This window comes from Haliotis asinina, chromosome 1, assembly GCF_037392515.1.
Source record: "Haliotis asinina isolate JCU_RB_2024 chromosome 1, JCU_Hal_asi_v2, whole genome shotgun sequence".
Lineage (NCBI taxonomy): Eukaryota > Metazoa > Mollusca > Gastropoda > Lepetellida > Haliotidae > Haliotis > Haliotis asinina.
Genome location: NC_090280.1, coordinates 34,628,906 through 34,654,250, shown reverse-complemented (window position 1 = coordinate 34,654,250; position 25,345 = coordinate 34,628,906). Strand labels below are relative to the sequence as shown.

Sequence of the window (25,345 nt, the reverse complement as noted above, 5' to 3'; positions counted from 1 at the left end):
AAAAAAAAAAAAAGAAACGCAAAGCCCAAATATCAATGACAATTTGGTGTTGTTCAAGGACGTTTACATCAGCGGAAATCAAAGGTACATGAATAAAATTTTGTGGAGCAGTGCATTGCTATGTTCTCTATTTTTGATGAGAATAACAATCATCACAGTCATTACTGCCAAAAAAAAAGAACCCAAAACCCGAACATCAGTGACAATTTGGTGTTCTTCAAGGGCGTTTATATCAGCGGAAATCAAAGGTACATGAATAAAATTTTGTGGAGCAATGCAGTGCTATGTTTTCTATATTTGATGAGAATAACATTCATCACAGTCATTACTGCTGTCTATCAGGTGGTGTTGAAATCAGTACCTTTTACAACCACCTCCAGCTGCTACCACTGCCCGACACCTCCTGGGTAAATATCGAATCAACCGTTCGATGTTTTGTTGTGGAATCCTTCTCCACCCCTCCTGCAGAATGTGGAACAGCTGTTGAAGATTCTGTGGTGGATTACGACGTCGACGTACTCGTCTATTGAATCTGTTCCCAAAGGTATTCGATTGGGTTTAGATCCGGGGATCTGGAGCGCCAGTGGAGGGTACTGATGTTGTTTTTGGCCAGGTAGTCCACGCTGTGTGGGGCTTCGCGTTGCCCTGTCTACAAGGTGAAGAACGTGCGGACGCAGAATCTGGTCGATATATCGATTGGACGGTCATTTGTCGAATTTGTTTGACCAAATCGACCCCACAATCGAGTTATTGTGCTGAGATGAACGTTGAAGATCCTTGCCACCTCATTCTTTGATTCGCCAGCTTGCCACCGTTCAGTAGCCTGATTTCGATCGGCAGCGTTGAGACGTCCCATTTTCGAGTACAGCACTTGCAAAGATCTTGGATGAAAATTGTGAGATTCATTTGGGTCTCGTAGAGTCACATACTGTATTCATGCTTTGCACTTGAGAAACAATCACTGTGCCTGATCTACGTGCTGTATGACATCCACGCACATCATGACAATCCTGACTGATAAAATTGATTGATTTTTGGTTTGCGTTTTAACCAACATGATCTTCAGAAACATTCCAGAAACAATGTGCATTTCTAAAAAAATGTTTGAGTTTAGATATGTGTGCAAAATTTTAAGTCTCTTTTCTTAATTTCCTTTTGCGTTTCTTTGTCTGAAGGGTGTAGTTACGGCAACGTTTCATTAAAATGGCAGGTGATCGGACGCTGGCGTCGCTTTCCAATGGATGAATGGATCCATATGAATTAGTGGAGCTGGAGGAAATTGCTTCGGATGAATTTATCGAGACATGGAAGCATGTCAAGTGTATAAAATAAGATTTAGAATGAGACACCGACAATGGATGAACGTGTGCAGTTTTTGTATAGTTAAATATAATTTGGCCGAGACGTTTTGTGAGTATTTGAGTGAAATGTATTTGTGTTGTTTTTTTCAATGATAGATCTTTAGTTGCTTAGTATTAAGCGGTAAAATGTCATCCTAATTCCTTTTCCATGTCATCCCGAGACGTCCATATCTGGAATAGGCTCGGTGATAATCTGGATCCGATAAAACAAGTGATTAATATATGACAACGATGCGGGTTAGAATGGTGACAATTGTGTCCATGCAATGCCATTTTTCGATGTGCCTCTACAATTGTGTTGATGATACAAGGGTGTCTGTTTGGTACAAAGGTCTGCAGTTCCTTTGCACTGTGTCCATCCCGTTCAGTCGTACATATGTAATATTCGAGAGAAAGATCAAGCGGATGACAAGGATTTTTTTGTATACTGTGAAGCACTGTTCAGACATAACAGAGAAAAGTCGACAATGATGATTTTCCTCTCTTACTTACTGAAATAAATATACATATTGGTTTTATAGGAATACTTGTAGGTGCGGAGTTCACTCGATAGACAACGATAATTGTATCCGAAGACGTGGATAGCCACGTGGGTTTGCTCTTCTGCTTGGGTAATTTGCGAAAGCTGTGTTGGTGTTTTTATTCCCCCGAATTTTAAATCTTCATCTTTACTGTTCAGGGAAGGTCAGCCACTAATCCCATTGTTAATGAGACTGGGTGTATGGCAAATATAACGTCTTTCTTAAGCAGCTGTGAGCTCTGATATGACGTTGATGATGGTAACGGCGTCCTAACTGATGACTCGGTAGTTTCTCATTTTTTTTTCATTTTACTTACGTTTCCTTTCTTTTCTAATGTTTTTGAAACTCTCCAGGGGAGAGATAAAAAGTTTGGCGAGACCGCATGGTCTCGTCGACTTTCTGTTTGGGAGTCAGTTCTCCCAAACACATGTCCAAAAAGGCAAAACCTATAGCTTGCACAGAGTAAGGAATGCATTCCAATGACCACACATATGTATCTTGATAATATATGAATTATAAAGTACAATTTACCCGTTCTAATATGCTCAATATCTGTTTATTATTGTTTGACCATCACCGTCACTTTCACTGATTTGCGTATGCCTTGCAGTTCACAGCAATTACGTAAACAAATGTATCCGATTGGTGTAAACATTAGTAATGCATTGGTAACTAGGAACATAATATTGAGTACAACTGGGTAATTTCGTAATTTGTATGCACACTACATCTTCAACATCCGGGTTTGAAGCGTCCATAAAAGAGTGATGTACGCATTGTCTATTATTTCATCTGGATTAAAGTGGTCAAAGGTAGTATATATATTATTCAGTTCACGAGGAATATGTATGTAGGAACTTGTATTGTTTTGCAGTTTTTTACCTCTACAAGGACTAAAGTCAACATTCCATGGGTTAACTTACTGTTATACCACCTCGAATAAGATTGACACAGTACAGTTGGTTTACTGTCCGTCGTCGAGAGGTTTTTATCAAAAACATAGATTCCTTTTTAAAGAATGCTCTCGTCACGATATGGCTGCAATACTGTCGATGTGACGTTAAATGTTAACTCACTCACTCACTCAGTACAGTTGGTCCTGGGCAGTATTGGATGTCGAGGGTGTTCATCTTCAAAACGAGAACAGCACATTCAGTTGAAGCAGAGATGGAAACTTTATTCATGACGAATCACTACTAATTCATGATACATCATGATAATCATTGAATAGTGTTGATTGTTGATACATGATCTTTGTAGATATTTGATTTATTCAATTTATCATACTACCTGGATCATTTATGAGTGTTTGTCGCTGATAACATTCTATATAGAAATACAATAACATGTGTGGTTTCACACACATACATGAAAACTGAAATACAAGACATAAACCCCAGTTGATAGTTAAGCATGTCAAGTACTACCTCTTTTATCTTACAATTAACTTCGATGGCAGGTTTTTGCGTTCTCGATTTATTAATTTTAATATTGATATAAATTAAGCTGTTGTCGTCACGATATGGCTGCAATGTTGCCGATGCGACGCTAAATATTAACTCACTCACTCTTACAATTAAACAACAAATATTGTATTTCCTTAGGAACCATCAATTACTGAGGCGCACGGCTGAACAATACAGATGAATTACTAGAATAATTCAAAACCTAATTTAATCACCTGTGGTAAATTATAAGAAAAAAGCCTTTAAAATAGCGGGCGTATTTGAGGTAATAATGAGCGTTACTTACGTTAAGTTGAATTGGGTATAAAGCTAAATTGGTAAACTAAGCAGGCGTATTTAAGGTAATAATAAAACACTGCTTGCATTAGGTTAAATACGGTATGGAGCGAATGGATGCTATTGCATTTACTTTTGTGCCTACGGTATCACACGTGTATGAATTCTTACCTACGATTAACTGCGGTTTGGGATAATTGTAGCTATTTTCAAATCGGATTAAGTACGGTGTTAAATTGATTGCTTCTGTCTTTTAACTGGCGCTTCCATTTAGTTTATTTGATTCATAATTAGATATATAATTAGTATACGGTAGTAACACAATATTATCTAGTGGAAGATACTAGAAATTGCAGCAAACCTGAAGATATTCAACAGGAAACAATACATTCCTAATTGAAAACATCGATTATAAAGATTATTGATATTTATGGTTTGAAGAGTCCAATCACAACGTTATGCTTCACTTGTCCGGCACAGGTGTACATCTCGCTAGAATACCAAGTACATTTTACTATTAAACTGCTGAATGGAAGCGCAAGGGTTAACTACTCCACATCCCAATCTACATCCCAATCTACATCCCAATCTACATCCCAATGTTAAGGATAGTTAACATTCTCGGGGTAATTACTCCTCCACGAATCTCACTTAAACTGTAGCTACTGAATTCCAGCCAGTATACGGCAACCCTGTAAACATTATGAAAGATACCTACAAACAGGTAGTAGTGCGTTATATGCTGAATCAGCATCGATAGTCATAGAATAACCTAAGTCAGTAAATTAATGCACTGTTTGCTCGCTAAACGAATACATACACCACAGATACACACATGAAATATAGGTTTTGAACCCTAGATGTAGAAAGATGGATACATGCTGCTTGTCATATGGTTACTTTGAGCAGTATTTTATATACACATATCTAACATTATCCATTTCCTTATCATGCGTGTCCATGCATAACAGATTCACACATGTTACAATACATTGAAAAAGCAAGAGAGTCCGAAGAAACTACCACCACGCCAATACTACGTTTTCGAAATAGAAGTTTAACAACCCATTGAGTAATAAGATATATTGCTAACCTGGTTGAGATACTGGAAAAAGAGACAAAGTTCAAACGTATAACGTAAAGTTTTAAAGTTACAATTGAAGTTCGAATACAAAATGTAAAGTAGGCTTACCTTCAAAACGAGAACAGCACATTCAGTTGAGGCAGAGATGGAAACTACCTTTGCCGACAAAGTTGTCCAACAACGATGGGAACCTGTGCCCTCATTTGAAGATAACTACGTGAGAGAGATATCAATGTCGCAAACCAGCTTGGGAACTCGGTCCTGTCCCTACCTAACATTGCGTTTTAGCTTGCGCGATTCTCATTTGCCCATTTCGCTACGGCACTGCAAGAACAATATGAATATTGGAACTCTTTAAAAAAAATGAAGGAAACTTATCACGTTGTCAAAGGCGTTCTTTCTCAAATATGAAGCATAGTTTGACTCTATCCAGTGTGATGTTTTCATGGACTCACTTTCTCCAACTTCTGAGGAAGCCTTCCACCTTAAGATATCCTGGCTTGAATACAATCTCGAGTTCATTTCAAAGTTCTATCAGTTTTGGTTTAGTCGGCCAACGAGACGTCTGTTTTATCCTCAAGATAGCAGCTGTTGGACGGCCATTATCATCATAGTCCTATAGAAAAAGCTCAAAATGTTACTTGTATTGCATAATTAGAGGCATGGTTCACTCGGAGTATATCAACATGGTTTTGAATACCTGTTCTTACGTGCTTCTCTGCTAGTCGTGAGAGGCGACCAAACGTGATCAGGTGGTCAGGCTTGCTGACTTGGTTGACACATGTCATCGGTTCTCATTTGCGCAGATCGATGCTCTTGCTGTTGATCACTGGGTTGTCTGGTCCAGGATCGATTATTTACAGACCGCCGCCATATAGCTGAAATATTTCTGAGTGCGGCGTAAAACTAAACCCACTCACTCACGTGCTTCCAGGTACGACCGATTTGTGTAGGAAGAGCTGTCGAGGCCATCGAGGCCGTCAGCACATGAAACGCGCAAAAGGAGGCAGCGTGAACTATGTTTGCGATATATGCGGAAAAGGTGTGAGAATGCCTTTGAAGTTATGTAAAGAGCATGGTAATGGCAGCGAAGAGAAATTTATATTATAGGAACAGAGAACAGTCAAAGTAGAAAAAGACCAAAACGTTGATGGTGTACGCAATGGGAACGAGAGAGTTGGCTAGTCAAGACACCACAAGCGGTCAGCGTGAACTATATTCCAGGGAGGTCGAGGCTGGGGATCTTGGCTGGGGAACGACCGGTGTCTCACACGCTCGGGGAATCATTTTTTGCACTATAGGCCGGGAGCGGAATTAAACCAAAAAACCCCTGAGGGGACCCTCCACTTCATAACTACTCACAGACTGTGAGTCTATTTACATACAGCCAAAGTCTGAATTAGGGCTTCCACTCAGGGAGTCAGTGTGTGTGGTTTAACGCCGCTCTTAGCAATAATCCAGAAATGTCGCGGCGGGGGATACCAGAAATGGGCTTCAGACATCGTCCCCGTGTGGGGAATCGAACCCGGGTCTTCGGCTTAACTCATCCTTCAGTGCCGCAACTCATCGTGTTTTCCTTGTGGTATAATAATAATAATTTCTATGGCACTATTTCCAACCATGAGGATGTTCAAAGATTATCATAGCCCGTATAACCCATGCTTGCTAGTAACTCTTTGTAAGTAGCTTTTGTGACCAACCTTTAATATGTGGCGAAGAATAGCCCGTTTGTAAAGTGTATTTTTCTCTTTTATGATATGCTTGTTATGATAACATGGTAATTTAATATCGCTCACTCTACAGTAGTTCTATAGACGACAGGGTTTTAATTTGCAAATTTATTGATCTTTTATATATGAATTGTTCACGATTAGGCTAAAATAGTCCTGAGAGGCGCTAAATATCAACTTACCCTGTGGTAAAACATGGCGCTCGGCGCAAAGAAAGAAGCACAAGTTCAAGCACCCTTAGGGGGGAACGTCCTTGTGATAATTGCCCTAGGGTTATCCGATAGCTTAATAATCATAAAGATAGGTGCTATTATCATTTGGTTTATCAACGAATTGTTACCATAGAGGTTGCGGTTTCAAGCTCCCGTACGTCACAATCGTTACATCGAAATACCCACATAAAGAAATGTCGCAACTGCTTCGTAACAAGCATTTGTTACGCTTGAAAGCCAGAGGGAACCGAATGACAATGAATCCCAGCTCGGTTAAAAACGGTTTAAAACGATATCTCCGTACAGACGGCAGTATAGACAACCCAAAGGCAACATCATGATATTACCCGGACAGTCAGCCCATTTCACCAACCCACCAGTCAAGTCCGCCCAAGCAATTGTAGTGTTGTAAATTGAAACCTTTAAGCAGAAATAGAGTTCACTCATCCCAATATCCTGCATGTAATCATGACATATTTACATATACACATATTTACAGAAATGTATCTTCACCTTCTCAGTTGTTGTTATTTCTGTATGCGATTGTAACCGCGGGAACAAATCTTATGAAAATAGTTTTGTACAGTATGAATAACCGACATAGTTTACAAAAGCAGCAAACTATTCTGTTATTATGTCTAAAACAAAAACTGGTCTTAATACAACTTATCTGTAAGTGAGCGCATTTCCAACGTTCACATTTTTTCTTGTTTACTTGAAATATTCATAAAATATTAAATATAAAGCTAAGATCAAAATTTCCATTGTCGCCAAGACTTTTCCGCATATGACAGTTCAGTATAATTCTTTTTTTATTCAGGTGTCTTATTATCTGCACCCAGGCTGTAGCAAAGTAATCCAACACAACAGTACACGGAATATTTAAATATTTCACGGGTGTAACCCCAGTTACTTTCTCATGCTGAAATAAAAAATGTGAAATGTTTCTCGGGTATCGAAGCGTCACCTTTATTTGTGCGCGTAACAATTTTTATTGCTATGAAAAAAGTGTAATTTTGCCTTGGCCGCGTTCTTATGATCTATGTGTCAACTATAAGAATTTACTGTCTGTAAGAACGAGTATCACTGAATCTACAACTCATTAACATGTGCTGAAACTCCTAAGCTGTATTTCTGTATTTCCCTCTTCACGATTTTTCTATCAAATATTAAGAAAAAAAACATGCCCTACCGCCCTCTTCACTTTTGAGAAATGTGTGCCCGAGAAACATTTATATTTTTCTGCAGCCTCAGGGGACTAATTTCCCTTGCTTTCATCAATATTTCAGCTACACGGTGGCGACATGTAAATAATTGTTCAGCATCATAAACACCTTCCCTACAAAACAATAAAATATTATATATATATATATAAGAAACCCATCATCCTACGTAAGTGGACCAGGTAAACGAGCTTGATCATCCTATCCTTTGCTACCTTAGCCTCGGTTGCCCAAGACCAATTCCCAATCTGATCTTCACGGGATCACTCCTACGTAAATAATACTTTTTAGGGCATTATTTACTACTTAGACAAGTTACTTACACACTCTAGGTAATAATCCACATATCTACTGGATCCACCCTTGTCTGCTAAAATACCATCCCTTGAAGCATGTTTCGCATTGCTTGTATTTCCAGCACCCTGTGGGTTTTTAGAAAATTGCGTCCGAAGCGTTTTAACGCATTTCTTTCTCCGAACCCCCAAACTTCCGACCCATATTATAGCAGATACCTAAACTCCCTTTCAACATAAAAACAGTATGCATGCTTGGTTACCCAGTTTCGTCAAGCACAAAGGGCTTTGCTACCTTATTAGCAGCATAGTAGTACACTTTCTCCATGACAATCCAGTTGAACAAAACTAACCAAACAATTGTACTACGTTGTAGATGTCACTAAGTCACTAATCTGTCATTGTAGAACCACTTCTCATACGTGCAAAGAAAAATGGTTCAGAAAAACTGTGAGCTGTTCAAATTGTTGACCCCTCCATGTTTTACCATATTACTTTGTAAATAAATGACAGCATCGGATAAATGAAAAGTCTTAGCAAAAAGCAGAAACAGTAAATTCTCAAATTCTCAACATTTGAACCTACGGAAACATCTCAGTCCTGCAACAAAACTTGTAATTTTGTTATATGCATGGCAAATAGAAATATACTTAAAACACAGCGCATATACCGGTATTTCCTTGTCACAATTGTCTCCAACAGAGGAATTGGAAAGCCGCACTGGTGCCAAATTCTTGTGATATTTATTTCTTTAAAGCTAAAATGAATTTGCAGTACATATTTTGTTTAATTAACCATTAGCAAAGAATGCGTTGTATCATACAACTGAAGCATTTTTAACACTACAAAAACGGCCTATACCGGCTGGATTATCGGCTGTTGGCGATATATAGCCAGTACTTTATACTGTATTGTCTTCTGTAATGTTTTCGTTTCACATGCTAGCTATAAGTACATAACTGTGATAGTCTAATATTTGTACTGTCCATCAACGACAGTTTTAGCCCTTCACAAAGTTTTCATTTTTGCATTGTACAAATTGTTTTCGTCACATGGCGGTGATACTGCCGATATGAAGTTAAATATTGACGCTCAGTCACTCACTTCTGGATCCTATCAACAATACTAAAATATGGCAATAACAGACGGATACAATACAGCAGCTTCTCAGACTGCTGGAAACTTTTACAGACCGCTGCCATATAGCTTAAATATTGCTGATTGCGGCGTAAAACTAAACTCACTCACTCTAGGACCCCCTGCTTTCCGTACTCCAAGCCTCTTAAAGCTGCTTCTGATTTCCACATTCTATATCATCAATGTGGAACAGGTATAGTGTTCACCATCACTATAACAATCGCAATCAGAGTCGCTGTTATTAGTATTAAGTAGAGTGTCAGTAGACACGGTACGTTCACAACAATCCAGCAGTATTGTAAAGTAACACCCTATCGTCACAACGATACCAGCGCCAGTACCAACATATTGTCATACATGGCACAAGAGAAGTCTATCGATCTGAACGAGGTCGATAATCGGTAGAAAATCAGCGATCAAATATCAGAGGTAACTTTGAGCGAAGGTGCTCAAAACGTCTGAAAGACATGTTCATGTATGGATTATTATCAAAACAACGTCAGGAAATAATTAGGAAGTAGCCGATGACAAAAAGATTGTATTGTGTATTGTGTATGTGTATTGTATGAGTAAATGAAAAATTTCTTCTGTCATAAAAGTTAATGTACGATATCATCGAAAACATAGTGTTCAAATAGACAATCATTAGTCATATTTCGTATCAAAGATATATCAGATTGTAAATGATTTTAGCCAGCCCTTTTTCAAATATAGAGACTTTCACCCGAGTGTCTTTTGATATGAAATATATCACAACGAGTAGCAAATAATTTATTTTATTTTATTTTTAGCAATGAGCGATGTTAGCAATATTAGAAGACACGAGGATGAGATTCTATTTATCATCAAAAATCACACCTTAGTTTTCAGTGAAAAATGGACATCTCTAAACACAGTACTGCCATCAGACTAGAAGTGCAGCGATGTCATAAGGTTGTGACGTCATCAACTTCATGAGGTCACAGTCGGGGTATTGTACAAAATCTACTAGTATGTCTGATCTCACACAGGCAATATCTCATGTCCAACACTGGTTTGGATGATAAAAATATATGCGTTACAATCTGACTGTGAGATCAGTCATTTCGTGAAATGACTAAGAAGGTCAGACACTTAGCGTCATTTTGTGTAAGAACAATCAATATGCTTCAGTCATTTCATGAAACTGCATTTCATCTGTATGTGGTAGACAGGGGTTTGTTAGGTGTGGACACAGCAAGTGTCAAACAAACTGGTGTAAATGCTTGAAAGCCACACTGAAGTGCAACAGTTGCTGCCACAATAGTTGTGATCCAACTTTGTAGTAAGTTATTAGGTGAACGTTCATGAAATCACTGAAGTACATAAACTCAGCAACGTAAACAATCAAACAATATGTTAAATAACATTTCTTAATCGAAAGATGAAAGAGGCTGAACTCGTTTCTAGTCGTTAACGCAAACAATATCCATTGACGTTTGGTTTTTGACCTTTCGAACTTCTTCAGTTGTCTCCTTAATTTTGTTGTGTAAACACATTCATGTTCATCAAACGACTGCAGTGCTTGATTATGTGCCGTTTATTCAAATAACATACTTCCATTGCCTTCAGAAAAACTACATATTGTTTTCTGTTTTTACAAGTAAACACAACTACCTGCCGTGCTTCTTCATCTCATGCCCAGTGCCTTGGAAGGATATACACATCTGTGAGCTGTTGCTGTAGTTCCGATAACCCTGACGCAACACACCGATCTATGTCTCGGGGGGAGATAACGGATTATATCTATCTGAGTGTTGAGGCTACGAGTCTCCCTGAGGCCTTATGTATGAAATAACAATCTGCATTGCTACCAAGATAAGCAATGCAGGGTATATAAGTGTTGACGCAGACTTTGACAAGTCATCATACACCTCCCGAACACCGCCTTCAAGCCAAGTCGTAAGTAGTGTCATGTTTTCTTTTCTGTTTCCGTGCATGTTCCTCAGTAAGTTCGGACTATATCCGAGCTTGATGGTGAGAGAGATGGTGAATGTATTCTTAGTGTGGCTGGTTAAACGTGTTTTTTGATGACTTAATGACTAACACATTTTCCAATCGCAGAGGCACTCTTCATTCAGAATGGCATCCAACCAAATCCTCGCCGTCGTTGTTATGTGCAGTCTGTACGCAGTTGCAGGTATGTATACTTTGCTTAATCGGAAGGTGAGAAGGTTCATCGTTTTAGTCTTCTCCTGTCGCACAAAAGGCATTGGTTTCACATAGTCCGATGTCTTGCAGCTTGTCTCATTGTTTGTCAGCAATTCTACAGCTAAATCGGAGGTGTGCAAATTATCGAGTCCGTATCAGACTATCCAGTGATCAAGAGCACGAGCATCGATCTACTCAACTGTCAACCAAGCCAGCAAGACTGACCATCTTGCCCCGTCAGTCGCCTCGTCAATCAACAAACACGAGTTGATCATGTTACTGGCATCATAGATGCTGCTAAAAACGGACTGAAAGAATGCTGAGGCTTACTACTTCAATTAAAGCACAGAGACAACCAACTTACTTTACATCGATTAGCCGAAAAGGGAGAGGTTTAGTAGCCCAGTGGTTAAAGCGTTTGCTCGTCACGCCTAAGATCCGGGTTCGAATTCCTATATGGTACAGTAAATGGAACCCGTTTTTGTGTCCCGTGATATTGCTGAAATATTCCTAAAACTAAAATCAGACAAAACTCATCGAAAAAAATAATTATGAATCTTTTTTTCTCTTCCAGTTGCCAGCAACCCGTGCGTTGCATCCTGTTCAGGTCGCCCTAGCGGAGACTATCAATCCTGCAACGGTTGCAATGTGTACGCAACGTGTGCAAACGGTTACATGTACGATAACCGACCCTGCGTTGCTGGCACAGTGTGGGATGATACCCTCAAACGCTGCGAGATGACTTCAACCACTTGCCCTCCGTAAGTACAGTGACTGTGAGAGCCTGTTGATGGTAGTACCGCTTTAAACAATGTTTCAGTTACAACACAATGGACAACCTTGATATGAAACAAAACTACCGGAAATCACTGAACCTTTACCTCTTGTGTGACTCACATCAGCATTAGTAATAGTGACACAGAATCAGCTTGTAGTACAATCATAGGTTTCTTATTAGTCCCAATGGACGTAACTTTGCAAAGCTAATTCCGTCACCTAAGGCAAATTGACCCCGTGTCTACAAACAAATAAGCCCATGGGTTTACCATACCAACAAAAGCCTATCTTCCAGACCCCAGGAAATATGTTCAGATTGTGTTCAACTCAAGACTTAAGTATTTGGGCAAATTTTCAATACCACAATCGGCGTTGTCGCTACGGGGTGTCTTTATGATTTTTGTTCATTTTTTTACACATCTACTTTCGTATAAGATAACCTTATCTGGAGAGTACGTGTGTACGTCGATAGCGGTTTCATGCGAACGATCACACTGCTTTAGTTGGCGGCGAGGTAGCCCAGTGGTTAAAGCGTCCGCTTGTCACGCGGACGTCCCGGATTCTATTTTCCATGTGGGTGCAATGTGTGAAGCACATTTCTGGTGTCCCCTGCCGTGACATATTTGCTATGTAAGGGTCCAGCTGAAAGGACAAAGGTCAAAGGTCCGTTAGGTCGAACGGGTCCAGGATCAGTTACACGTACGTAGCTGTGGGAAGATAATTTTTTTGCGTTTCCCACTTGGCTATTGCTTGAGTATTGCATACAGTATCGAAAAACCACCCTCACTCACTTCAAGTAAGTAGCATTGTGGTGAAACCGTGATAATGTTGATTAGAGCGGCGCAAAAGTAAACTGACTCAGTTACACTCACTTCAAAAATAAACCCTAAGTGACAGTTACGTTCATATCGTGAAACTACCATGCACTTGTACCTATTTCTGCTATAGAAACCCTTGTGTGAGCTCCTGTAGCGGCCTCTCCAACGGTGACTACCAATCCTGCAACGGCTGCAACGTCTATGCCACATGTAACGGTGGTCATCTCATCGACAACCGCCCTTGCCCACCTACACTTGTGTGGAACGACAATCTCAAGACCTGTGACAGGACCTCCACAACCTGCCCTTAAAACATCAAGGTTTTATACATCACTTTGTACTCAGTTCTTAAACCACCACCTAGGAGACCTGTGTTGGTTAAAGTTTTTTTCTTTATATTATCATTTCAATCTGTTCTTATACTACAACCTGGGTGACCTGTGTTTGTTAAAGGTGTTGTATATCACCTATTATTATCAAATTAAATTATTATTATTAAAACATTTTGACTGGAATGTATTGTACAGTATTTTATTTAAGCATGATATATATAAATGCGTTTGTTATTGTTACTAAATGTAGACCAAGCATGTATTTCCCAGAGAATAAAATGAGAGGAAACAATAGATACCCTCATGCATCGTCATGCTTTGTCATGCATCAGTCAAGCATGCATCAGTATTATAATTATGGCAATTACATGGTTAACTTTCAATTGAATGTGGTCTGTAACATCCCCAGTAACCTCTTATGTTATATGCACTGCGTCAAACCAGGACAACTGGCAATATTTAATTTGATAAAACCTGTATATTTGGAAGAAAAACAGTATTGAAATGTCGAATGAAACTTCGTAATATTTCATAAATAGAACTGAATCATTCTTGCATCATTCATACACTCTTTAAAGTAGTATGGCTTTGTTCAGTTGTTTGCCACAATGTATGCATTGTACATTCACATTTATGAATATGTCGGTTGTGATCCTGATTGCGTGCAAAGTTCAAAATAAACTTTTTTTAAAAAATGTTTTATATGTCAATTTCCGGCAAATGATGCTCGATTACTCAAAACGTTAATGCATGGAGATAGCATGGAGGCATTTCACGTACTATCGTTACGTGTAAGAAACTTAACCTCAAAGATAGATCAAAGGTTACTTTGATACTGTTCAACGACAGTCACAATGAAAGCCTAAAATAGTCTGCACTGAAAGGGTTATTGGGCAATTTAGTGATTAAAGTGGTGGCTCGTCACGCCCGAGACTGATTCATATTTCGAGCCCATTCGAAAATAGTCAAATTCATAACTGATTGCCTTGTAAGCATCTATAAGAGAAGGCACCCGTAGCGAGCCACCTCGTGGTGGGTCCTGGGTAACGTCAAGAGCTCGCCAACACCCCCGTTGTGGACCCGGGGGCATATTTGGTCCACCAATCCGTTTGCCATGGGTTGCGGCCCCGTGTCGGTGGAGGACGGGAGTCTAGGGGTTGAGTGCACTGGGAGCCTGTAACCGCGTTCCCTTTGCTCGACACACCCTGACTTCACCTAGACGGGTGGTCGAATGGGCCCGGTTCAACCAATCGGCTGGTCACGCCAAGCCCTGAGTGTTACATTATGTAATGTAAAAAAATGAAAATTATATCCTTTTAAGTCTTGGCGGAATTTTGGACCTTCGCAAAATATAGACTATACACAATACAATATAGACTTTCATGTTTTTGCCTAGATTCTTATGCCCTGAAGGCGATGGGCCATGGGCCTGTCTGGTGGAATGACTAAACTCTTAATTTTTCTGCTGGAGTATATCATCCGGGTATCCTTGGTTCTGCAAGCTGAAGATCCGCTTGTTTTTAGCATTGTCCTTGTGATATTCTGTGGTGGGTAGGGAGTGATGAACCAATAAATATTAACAATGAAATACCAAACCCCTACCAAAAAGACAAAACGTCCACTTGATATTGATCCTGATAATACTGAACAAAGATCCACAAAATCAATTGACTACTGGCCACGCTTTATCGTAACACTCTGGCTCTGGATAAAACACCATTTAAATTGAACCCTCTTACGGTTTCTAAGGGAATACAAGGAATTGCAGGTGAAGTCAAAATCAGACGCCTGCGTTCAGGTGCTGTACTTGTTGAATGTAGTAAATGGCAGCAACACAGAACCTGATGGCGACAGAATCGTTTGTGAACATTCCTTTGTTGGTCTCACCACACAGAACCTTGAACACTGGTAAAGGAATAGTGCGAGACCATGATCACTTGTTTGCTGACATGACAGAATTCGGTATTGTGTCAGAGATGAAGGACCGAAGAGTCACTAATGTTTAGCTATTCATGTAGACATAATGAAACCCTTCAAACAAACACATACCTGTTTTCCTTTTCGTGTCCCATTGCTCCAAAATCAATAAAGCTGGCTACTGTAACATCAATGTGGATACTTACATTCCTTTAAATGCCAAAGATACGGTCATGGTGTCAATACACGTAAATCATCTGTTACATGTGCCCACTGTAGTGAGAAAACTCGGATGACTGTAACATCACTTTCAAAAAATGTACTAATTGTGATGGAGATCACTCATCTTTCTCAAAGGAGTGTCCCATTTGGAAACAGCAAATGGAAATCAACAAAATGTCAAAGTGTCAGAGCCTCGATAGGTTCAACAAACAAAGTCCAGCTGTTTAACAAATTTGGATCGTTGGAGAACATGGATGTGTCCGAAAACATCCCCCACAGGGCACATAGCATGTTGCCCTCTAGAAAGGCGATGGGTAGATCCCCAAGAAATCCTCTGGAAAAAATAGTTTCTTCCAACATTCTACAGTTGAACTGCAGAGGCCTTAAAAATAACATTCATGAACTTCATCTATTAGACCGGGATCTTCAACCATCGATATCTGCGATCTGTTTACATGAAACGTATCTGAAGTAAACAGATTCTATAAACTTACGTCAGTTCAATACATATCGTTGTTATTCTGCCCCAGGTGATACAGCCACTGGAGGATATAATCACGTCCATTCTTGTAAGACATCGCTTTATCCACAGCCCTGTGACGCTCAAAACAAATCTCCAAGCAGTCGTAGTGCGACTTACTTTGAACATTACACTTACTCTATGTTCATTGTACATTCCGCCATCATCGACTCTCCTTCTGGCTGATCTTCAATCCCTCTATATTGAACTAACAAAACCATGTGCACTGATTCGAATGGCCACAACCTACTCTTAGCGAGTGCGTCCGCAAACAACAAAAGGTAAAATTCTAGAGGATTTTATTTTAAATAATGATTTATTCAATGATGGTACAGACACATATTTACATCGTGATACAGGAACATATTCAGCTCTTGATTTGTCAATAACGGACTCCAACGTACTAAATGAATTTGAATGGTCAGTCTTTGTGGGGGTGACCATTTTCTTACTACATAGAAACCTATAACCCCATCGGAAGATGGAATTTGTAAAAAGGCTACTTGGCATTTATATAAAAAGACTGGTTCTTGACACTTAAACCTGCACTTTTTATTGATGTTCCTGATGCTATCGAATGGTTTTCTGATGAACTGAATGACATAACTGATAAGTGTATTCCAAAGTCCTCCGTAGTTACACATATCCGGAAACCACGCATGGTTCAACTATGAATGCAAACAAGCTAGGAAGGCAAGGACAAAGGCAGAACATAATTTCCGTCGCCATCCTATGGTGTATAATTTAAATAACTTCAAAATTAATTTTAAATGCTAAAGCGACGTACTTTTAAACAGAACAAACGCCAATCTTGGCAAAATTATGTATCGAAAATAAATTCTAGGACACCCATGTCCAAGGCATGGAACGTGGTCCAGAAAATTAAAGGTAAAGGTACTAAATCTACTGTCCATCATCTTGAACATGGAGATCAATTACTTACGGATAAATCAGACGTTGCAAATAAACTGGGCGAAACACTCACTGAACACTCTTCCTCTTCGAATTATGTTCCTAAATTCCAGCAATATCAAAGGCAACAAGAAAAGAGAACTTTTAATTTCAGTTCAGATAATGGAGAAGATTATAATAAAACATTTTCTATTCATGAACTCTATACTGCTCTTGATCAAGCTCATGACACTGCTACAGGAGCTGATAACATACATTACATACTCCTGAAGTACTTACCAGAATCCTGTTTAGAGACGCTCTTATATATTTTTGATAATATTTGGACTTCAGGGAAATTTACTTCTTCACGACGTGATCCTACAGTAATACCAATACCCAAACTGGACGTGATCATATGGATCCTTCCAATTATCGTCCGATTTCATTAACTAGCTATCGACTTGTTTGGTACTTGGAAACAAATAACCTCATAGCATATATATAGTGTGGTTTCCGTAAAAACCAGAAGTACTGTCGATCACCTAGTGCGACTGGAATTATTTGTTAAATACATGCTGCGTCTATCCTTTTTGATCGAGAAAAAGCATACGCCACAACCTAGAAATATGGCATTTTAAGAGATTTTCATGACTTCGGTTTGCGAGGTCGTTTGCCTGAATATATAACTTTTTAATGACAGACAATTCCACGTCCGTGTGGGTTGTACCCTGTCTGATTATTACAATCAGGATCAGGGTGTTCCACAAGGCAGTGTGTAGTCTGTCACACTTTTTTGCATAAAGATTAACAGTTTATCTAAAGTTTTAAACGATGTAATAGATGAATCATGATTTGTGGATGATCGTTATTTGTGGCCACAAGTTGACCTAACATTAACTACATTTAAACAAAATCAGAAACTAACAAATTGCCGTATAAACAAGAATATAATCAATTAAAAAGTAAATATAGCAATTACAGGTCCATATTTACAGATGGGTCTAAGGACGGGGACGCAGTGTCTTGTACCACTGTCGCTAGAACTAGGTGAATATCAACTAAAATATCAGATAACAGCTCTATTTTTACTGCAGAAGTAAACACCATATTAACGGTTCTTAACAATATTCAAAGGCACTCTAAACATAAACAATATATAATCTATTCAGACTCTCTTTCTTGCCTTCATGCTATTAAGAATCTTTCTTCTAAACGTCCACTTTTAATAGAAATTATTGAATTATAGAATGGTCGTGCTACTGGCCAATACGACATCGTCTTTTGTTGGTTACCAAGCCATGTAGGCATTGCTGGTAACACAATGCCTGATCTTGCTGCTAAGGCAGCACTCAACAAATCTGTGACACCACTTCTTATTCTATACTCTCATTATAAAGCTACGATTAGATCCTATAGACGTGATCTGATCCAAAAAAAGTGGGACACACAGTTAGGCATCAAGAATGTACATGCAATAAAATCCTATATCGGTTATACCTACTTGAGTAGTCAGTCCAGATTTGAAGAGATGTCGTATTGGTCACACCATATATACAAATGAATACCTATTGAAAGGTGAGGATCCTCCATTTTTGCATCCCTTGTGAAGAAAGAATCAGAGTCCATCATATCTTGCTTGACTGTGTTGAATGTTGCATCACAAAGGATAAGTATTTTAAATCAGGAATTATGAAGGATCTTTTTGACAATAATATTTCTCATTTCATTATTGCATTTTCTAAAGAATTAGATTTGTCAAATGAATTGTAAATAGATGAATATTTTATGATTGGAAGTTTGAATTAGTAAGTAAGATTGTTAGTGGCTGTATCCTCGAGGGGGGTTAAAGTACCGTAAAATTATTGTCCTGAGAGGGCACGTATGTCCCCAACCATTCCAAGTACATTTAGACTTTCCAATCGTAGTATATGTGTATTTCTAATTTGTGACTAGATGTGACTAAATTGCTAACGTCTGAAGGGATGGTGTAAATCCAGCTAGAGTTCATGCAGGAAGCAAAGATACTATAAGTCCCCAAGGTCCCTAGTATGGTGATCTACCTTCAGTTGTTGGCAATCTATAGCCTGTTTTTATATTGTATTGATCGAATAGTAATATTAGTTTTACCTTTCCACGCTAGTTTTAATTCTAATTGTGATATTCTAGTTGTTTTACTGTCCTTCGTCGACAGGTTTTTATGATACACATACATTAAATTTCAGTGTTAAATGTTCTCTTCACGATATGGCTGAAATATTGCCGATGTGACGTTTAAACATTAACTCACACACTCACTCTATAAGAAAATATACTCAATGGTGAACACATGAACTCACATGTCTGTGTTTACTTTACTCAAGTTCAATTGTCATATTTGTATATCTGTTACACTTTGGTACTTTGATGGGATAAGCTCCATCCGGGAATCGAAACCACACCCTCTGAGAAAGGCTTCTAACCGCCACTACACAAAGTCAACCTAACCCACTCAGCCACCACATACGTCTACACGCCCAGAGACACCAAACTCGAATGTGAGAGTCTATGTCTGTGTCTTTCTCTTTCTCTTTCTCTCTCTCTCTCTCTCTCACACCCTCTAGTCACTAGTATTTAGTCTTGGATTGGTGGGGAAGTGACTTTACTTTTACGCCTCTTTTCAGCAATATGACAGTGGCGGACACATTGCGCCCAAGAAAGTGATGAAACCCAGGTATACGGACCACTGTACAAGGAGCTGATGTAAGTTCCGTGGACAATAGGGGACTTTGAGGAGAGTACTATGTAAAATTAAGTGTATTAAGTATACATATTTGTGAATAATCTGGGAATATAGCATTTTTGTTCACTCACAACAGATCCTATGTTCTGTCAATACAGAGAGCCTCCAAATAATCTAGTTACTCTTAAGTAGGTGTGATAAAATAGGATGGATGTTTGGGTGCATGGGGACAATACTGAAGTCATCACACTGACTTGTAGTTAAGGCGTGGATAGTGTGTAAAGTACCCTTTTGCACGTACCTGAAATGGCTCGGCACCAGAATAATTAAGTGAACTGCTAACGCCCTGCAAACCAGCCAGACAACTGCGATCTGAAGCAAATTCGTATTGAAAACTCCTTCATAAAGAAAGCGTTTTTCTCAGTGTTTGTGCTCTATCCCTTTGGATAAACATTGTCCCCCGCCTGATACTGTCTCCACCTTTTGCTGCGTTCAAACCACAGCAGGAAACGCATTTCTTATAACTGCACTACTAATTTTGCAGGGCTTTGTGCGCCCCCTTAGTGACTGGATTTAGAGCTGTATAAATTTCAGCATTATTTATTTTACTTAGGGGTATTAGGGGTACCAATAGCGTATTAGTGAGCTCGATGTATCGATGCTCACGGTATCAACCATTGGTTTAGTCGCGTCAATTATATTCTACTTGTTGAGAGCATAATGGTTAAAGCGTACGTTCGTCACGTCTAAGACCCGTGTTTGATTACCTTCATGGGTACAACTGACAGACTGAGTTTTGTTTTATGCTGCTTTTTGCAATGTTCCAGCAACATCACGGTGGATGACACTATAGCTTTTTTTTGACATGGATAACTTCTTTGAAAGGCATTTAAAAAGTTGTGAAGACTAAGGAATATCAAACTGTATGTAAAGTCAACTGTTTGTTGCAATGAGTGCGACGTTTCGGCGTAGGTGAATGCTTGATAACGTACCTCCACCGATTAAGTTATTAAGTGAACTTTCATTAAATGACCGAAGTATATTAAGTGAGCACCTTACACAATCAAACAATTTGCTTAATAGCATTTCGTTATCGAAAGAATGAATGAATGAATGAGAGTGAACTCGTTTCCACTGTTTTAACGCAAGCAATATCCACTGACGTTTGGTTTTAATGAAATACCTTTCAAACTCTTTAATTGTCTTCTTCATTTTGCTTTGTAAACCGACATTCATGTCTATCAAACGACTGCAGTGACTGAATATGTGCCGTTTATTCAAACAACATGCTTCCATTGCCTTCAGAAAAAACTAGATATTGTTTTCTGTATTTACAAGTAAACACAACTACCTGCCGTGCTTCTTCATCTCATGCCCAGTCCCTTGAAAGGATATACACATCCGTGAGCTGTTGCCGTAGTTCCGATAACCCTGACGCAACACACCGATCTATGTCTCGGGGGGAGATAACGGATTATATCTATCTGAGTGTTGAGGTTACGAGTCTCCCTGAGGCCTTATGTATGAAATAACAATCTGCATTGCTACCAAGATAAGCAATGCAGGGTATATAAGTACTGACGCAGACTTTGACAAGTCATCATACTCCTCCTGAACACCACCTTCAAGCCCAGTCGTAAGTACTGCCATGTTTTCTTTCCTGTTTCCGTGCATTTTCTTCAGTGAGTTCAGTAACTCCGGACTATATCCTAACTTGATGATGAGAGAAAGAGACTGAATGTCTGGTTAGTGAGGCTAGCTATACACTCCTTAAACGACTAACACATTTTCCAATCGCAGAGGCACTCTTCATTCAGAATGGCATCCAACCAAATCCTCGCCGTCGTTGTTATGTGCAGTCTGTACGCAGTTGCAGGTATGTTTATTTTGTTTAATCGGAAGGTGAGTAAGTTCATCGTTATAGTCTTCTCCTATCACACAAAGGGTACTGGCTTCACGTGGTTCCCTCCATGTCTTGCAGTTTGCAATTGTTTCTGTTTGTCAATTCTACACCTAAATGTCGGAGGTGTGGAAATTATCAGACTATCCAGTGATCAAGAGCACGAGCATCGATCTACTCAATTGGGATACAATGACATGTGTCAACCAAGCCAGCAAGACTGACCACCTCGTCAATCAACAAACACGAGTTGATCATGCTACTGGGATTATAAATGCTGTTAAAAGCGAACTGAAAGAATGCTGAGGCTTACTAACTACTTCAATTAAAGCACAGAGGCAACCAACTTACTTGACATCGATTAGCCGAAAAGGGAGAGGTTGGGTAGCCCAGTGGTTAAAGCGTTTGCTCGTCACGCCTAAAACCCGGGTTCGAATCCTATATGGTACAGTAAATGGAAACCGTTTTTGTGTCCCGTGATATTGCTGAAATATTCCTAAAACTAAAATCAGACAAAACTCATCGAAAAAAATAATTATAAATCTTTTTTCTCTTCCAGTTGCCAGCAACCCGTGCGTTGCATCCTGTTCAGGTCGCCCTAGCGGAGACTATCAATCCTGCAACGGTTGCAGTGTGTACGCAACGTGTGCAAACGGTTACATGTACGATAACCGACCCTGCGTTGCTGGCACAGTGTGGGATGATACCCTCAAACGCTGCGAGATGACTTCAACCACCTGCCCTCCGTAAGTACAGTGACTGTGAGAGCATGTTGATGGTAGAACCTCTTTAAACAATGTTTCAGTTACAACACAATGGACAACCTTGATATGAAACAAAACTACCGTAAATCACTGAACCTTTACCTCTTGTGTGACTCACATCAGCATTAGTAATAGTGACACAGAATCAGCTTGTAGTACAATCATAGGCTTCTTGTAGTCCCAACGGACGTAACTCTGTAAAGCTAATTCTGTCACCTAAGAAAACTGACCCCGTGTCCACAAACAAATAAGCCCATGGGTTTACCATACCAACAAAAGCCTATCTTCCAGACCCCAGGAAATATGTTCAGATTGTGTTCAACTTAACACTTAAATATTTGGGCAAATTTTCATTACCTCAATCGGCGTTGTCGCCACGGAGTGTCTTTATGATTTTATTTCATTTTGTTTACACATCTACTTTCGTATAAGATAACCTTATCAGGAGAGTATGTGTCTACGTCGATAGGGATTTCATGCGAACGATCACACTGCTTTAGTGGGCGTCTTGTGTTTCTCAGTTGGCTATTGCTTGATTGTTGCTAACAGAAACGAAAATCCACCCTCACTTACTTCACTGCCTTGGCGGTGGGGTAGCATTGTGGTTAAACCGTTGGCACGTCAAGTCCCGGGTTATATTCCTCACATGGGGACAATGTATGAAGCCCATTTCTTATGTCCCCGACCGTGATACTTTTGATTAGAACGGCCCGAAATTTAACTCACTCACTTACACTCATTTTGAAAATAAACACAAGTGACAGTTACGTTCATATTGTGAAACTACCATGCACTTGTGCCTATTTCTGCTATAGAAACCCTTGTGTGAGCTCCTGTAGCGGCCTCTCCAACGGTGACTACCAATCCTGCAACGGCTGCAACGTCTATGCCACATGTAACGGTGGTCATCTCATCGACAACCGCCCTTGCCCACCTACACTTGTGTGGAACGACAATCTCAAGACCTGTGACAGGACCTCCACAACCTGTCCTTAAAACATGAAGGTTTTATACATCACTTTGTACTCAGTTCTTAAACCACCACCTAGGAGACCTGTGTTGGTTAAAGTTGTTTTCTTTATATCACCATTTCAGTCTGTTCTTATACTACAACCTGGGTGACCTGTGTTTGTTAAAGGTTTTTTCTTTATATCACCATTGCAAAAAGGTTTTTTTCTTTATATCACCATTGCAATCTGTTCTTAAACCACAACCTGGGTGACCTGTGTTTGGTAAAGGTTTTATACATCAAATATATACTCAGTTCTTAAACCACCACCTTGTTAAACCTTCTATACATCATCACTAAAAGCTCTTCTTAAACCACTACTCGGTTACCTGTGCCTGTTAAAGGTTTTACTCATCTTTGACCTGCTATTTTTGTGGTACATAGTCATTGTAGGATTGGATTCAGGAAATATGATTTATATTAAATCGCAAACATTTTGACTGGAATGTATTGTACAGTATTTATTTAAAATCATGATATATATATAAATGCGTTTGTTATTGTTACTAAATGTACACAATGCATGTATTTCCCAGAGAATAAAACTCTGATCTATACTTATGTCAATATATATGAGAGGAAACAATAGATACGCTCATGCATCGTCATGCTTTGTCATGCATCAGTCAAACATGCATCAGTATTATAATTGTGACAATTACATGGTTAACTTTCAATTTCTTATTTTATGTGCACTGCGTCAAACCGGGACGTTAAACTGGCAATATTTATTTTGATACATCCTGTATATTTGGACAAAAAACAGTGTTGAATTGTCGAATGAAACTTCATAATACTTTTATAAATAGAACTGAACCATTCTTGCAAGACCCGTGATTTACGTCACCCTATTTAAGGAAGTATGGCTTTGTTCAGTTGTATCCCCACAATGTATGCATTGTACATTCACATTAATGAATATATCGGTGGTCAGCCTTATTGCGTGTAATGTTCAAAATAAACTCATTGTTTTAAAAAAAACCCCAATGTTTTACATGTCATTGTTTTCCGGCAAATGATGCTCGATTATTCAAAACGTTAATGCATGGAGATAGCATCGAGGTGTTTCACGTACTATCGTTACGTGTAAGAAACTTCAACTCCAAGATAGATGAAAGGTTACTTTGATACTGTGCACCGACAGTCACAATGAAAACCTAGAGTAGTCTGCACTGAAAGGGTCATTGGGCAGCCTAGTGATGAAAGCGGTGGCTCGTCACGCCCGAGAGTGATTCATATTTCGAGCCCATTCCGGATGTCCCTCGGTGGAACATTGTTAAAAACTAAATTCTTTCATTCAATGAACATTGAACAGTTCACCCTTCAATATTTTTAAATGAATGTTTCATATCGTTTGTTTGCATTGTATGATAGTACAAGAAAACCTTACTTGTCTGAATAACGTAAAATCATTTCGATATTATCGATATTTTCATTTCAATTATTTATAACTATTAATGTTTTCATACAATCAATGTTTTAGTCACCCCTAGCGATAGTATTTATTTATTATACTCTCTAGTTACATGTTTCTTAAATAGATCATGTAAATGTCAACAAAGCCAGCGTACATAAGACTGACTCATTCAACTCAGACTAATTCATTTCCGCATGGCGTGTTGTGATGAGTCTATATGGGCCGAGCACTTGACCAGCGTGTGACTTTATGAGCCGCAAAGACGTCATAGTATAGGAAAATGGGTTTGTAAAGGTGTGTGTGTGGGAGTGTGTGTGTGTGTGTGGGGGGGGGGGGGGGGGGGGGGGGTGGTGTTAATTTGGCGGATGATTTTCAGGGTCGTTCCAGGGTCCATGAGGGTTGTACAAGGACGGCACTAGGGGACGTTGAGGGGGAGTACTATGTAAAATTAAGTGTATTAAGTAAGCGAACGTGTTTGTGAAATTCAATAATCTTGGAAAATAGCATTTCTGTTCACTCAAAACGGATCAGATATTCTGTTAAAAAAGAGAGACTCCAAATAATCCCACTATCCTTGAGTAGGT

The 25,345-nt window shown here is 39.2% G+C and overlaps 2 protein-coding genes across 2 annotated transcripts; both read left to right on the top strand.

Moving 5' to 3' along the window:
- Positions 1-11,403: 11,403 nt before the first annotated feature.
- On the top strand, positions 11,404-13,378 carry LOC137272021 (uncharacterized). The gene is made up of 3 exons (XM_067804397.1): positions 11,404-11,461; positions 12,047-12,233; positions 13,198-13,378. The coding sequence occupies exons 1-3, from the start codon at positions 11,404-11,406 to the stop codon at positions 13,376-13,378; spliced, it is 426 nt and encodes a 141-aa protein (XP_067660498.1).
- A 7,727-nt stretch (positions 13,379-21,105) lies between these two features.
- LOC137290674 (uncharacterized) lies at positions 21,106-24,325 on the top strand. Its single transcript, XM_067821757.1, has 4 exons — positions 21,106-21,307; positions 21,472-21,547; positions 22,131-22,317; positions 23,151-24,325. Exons 2-4 carry the CDS (start codon positions 21,490-21,492, stop codon positions 23,329-23,331), a joined length of 426 nt encoding a protein of 141 aa, XP_067677858.1. The 5' UTR covers positions 21,106-21,307; positions 21,472-21,489; the 3' UTR covers positions 23,332-24,325.
- Positions 24,326-25,345: the final 1,020 nt, after the last annotated feature.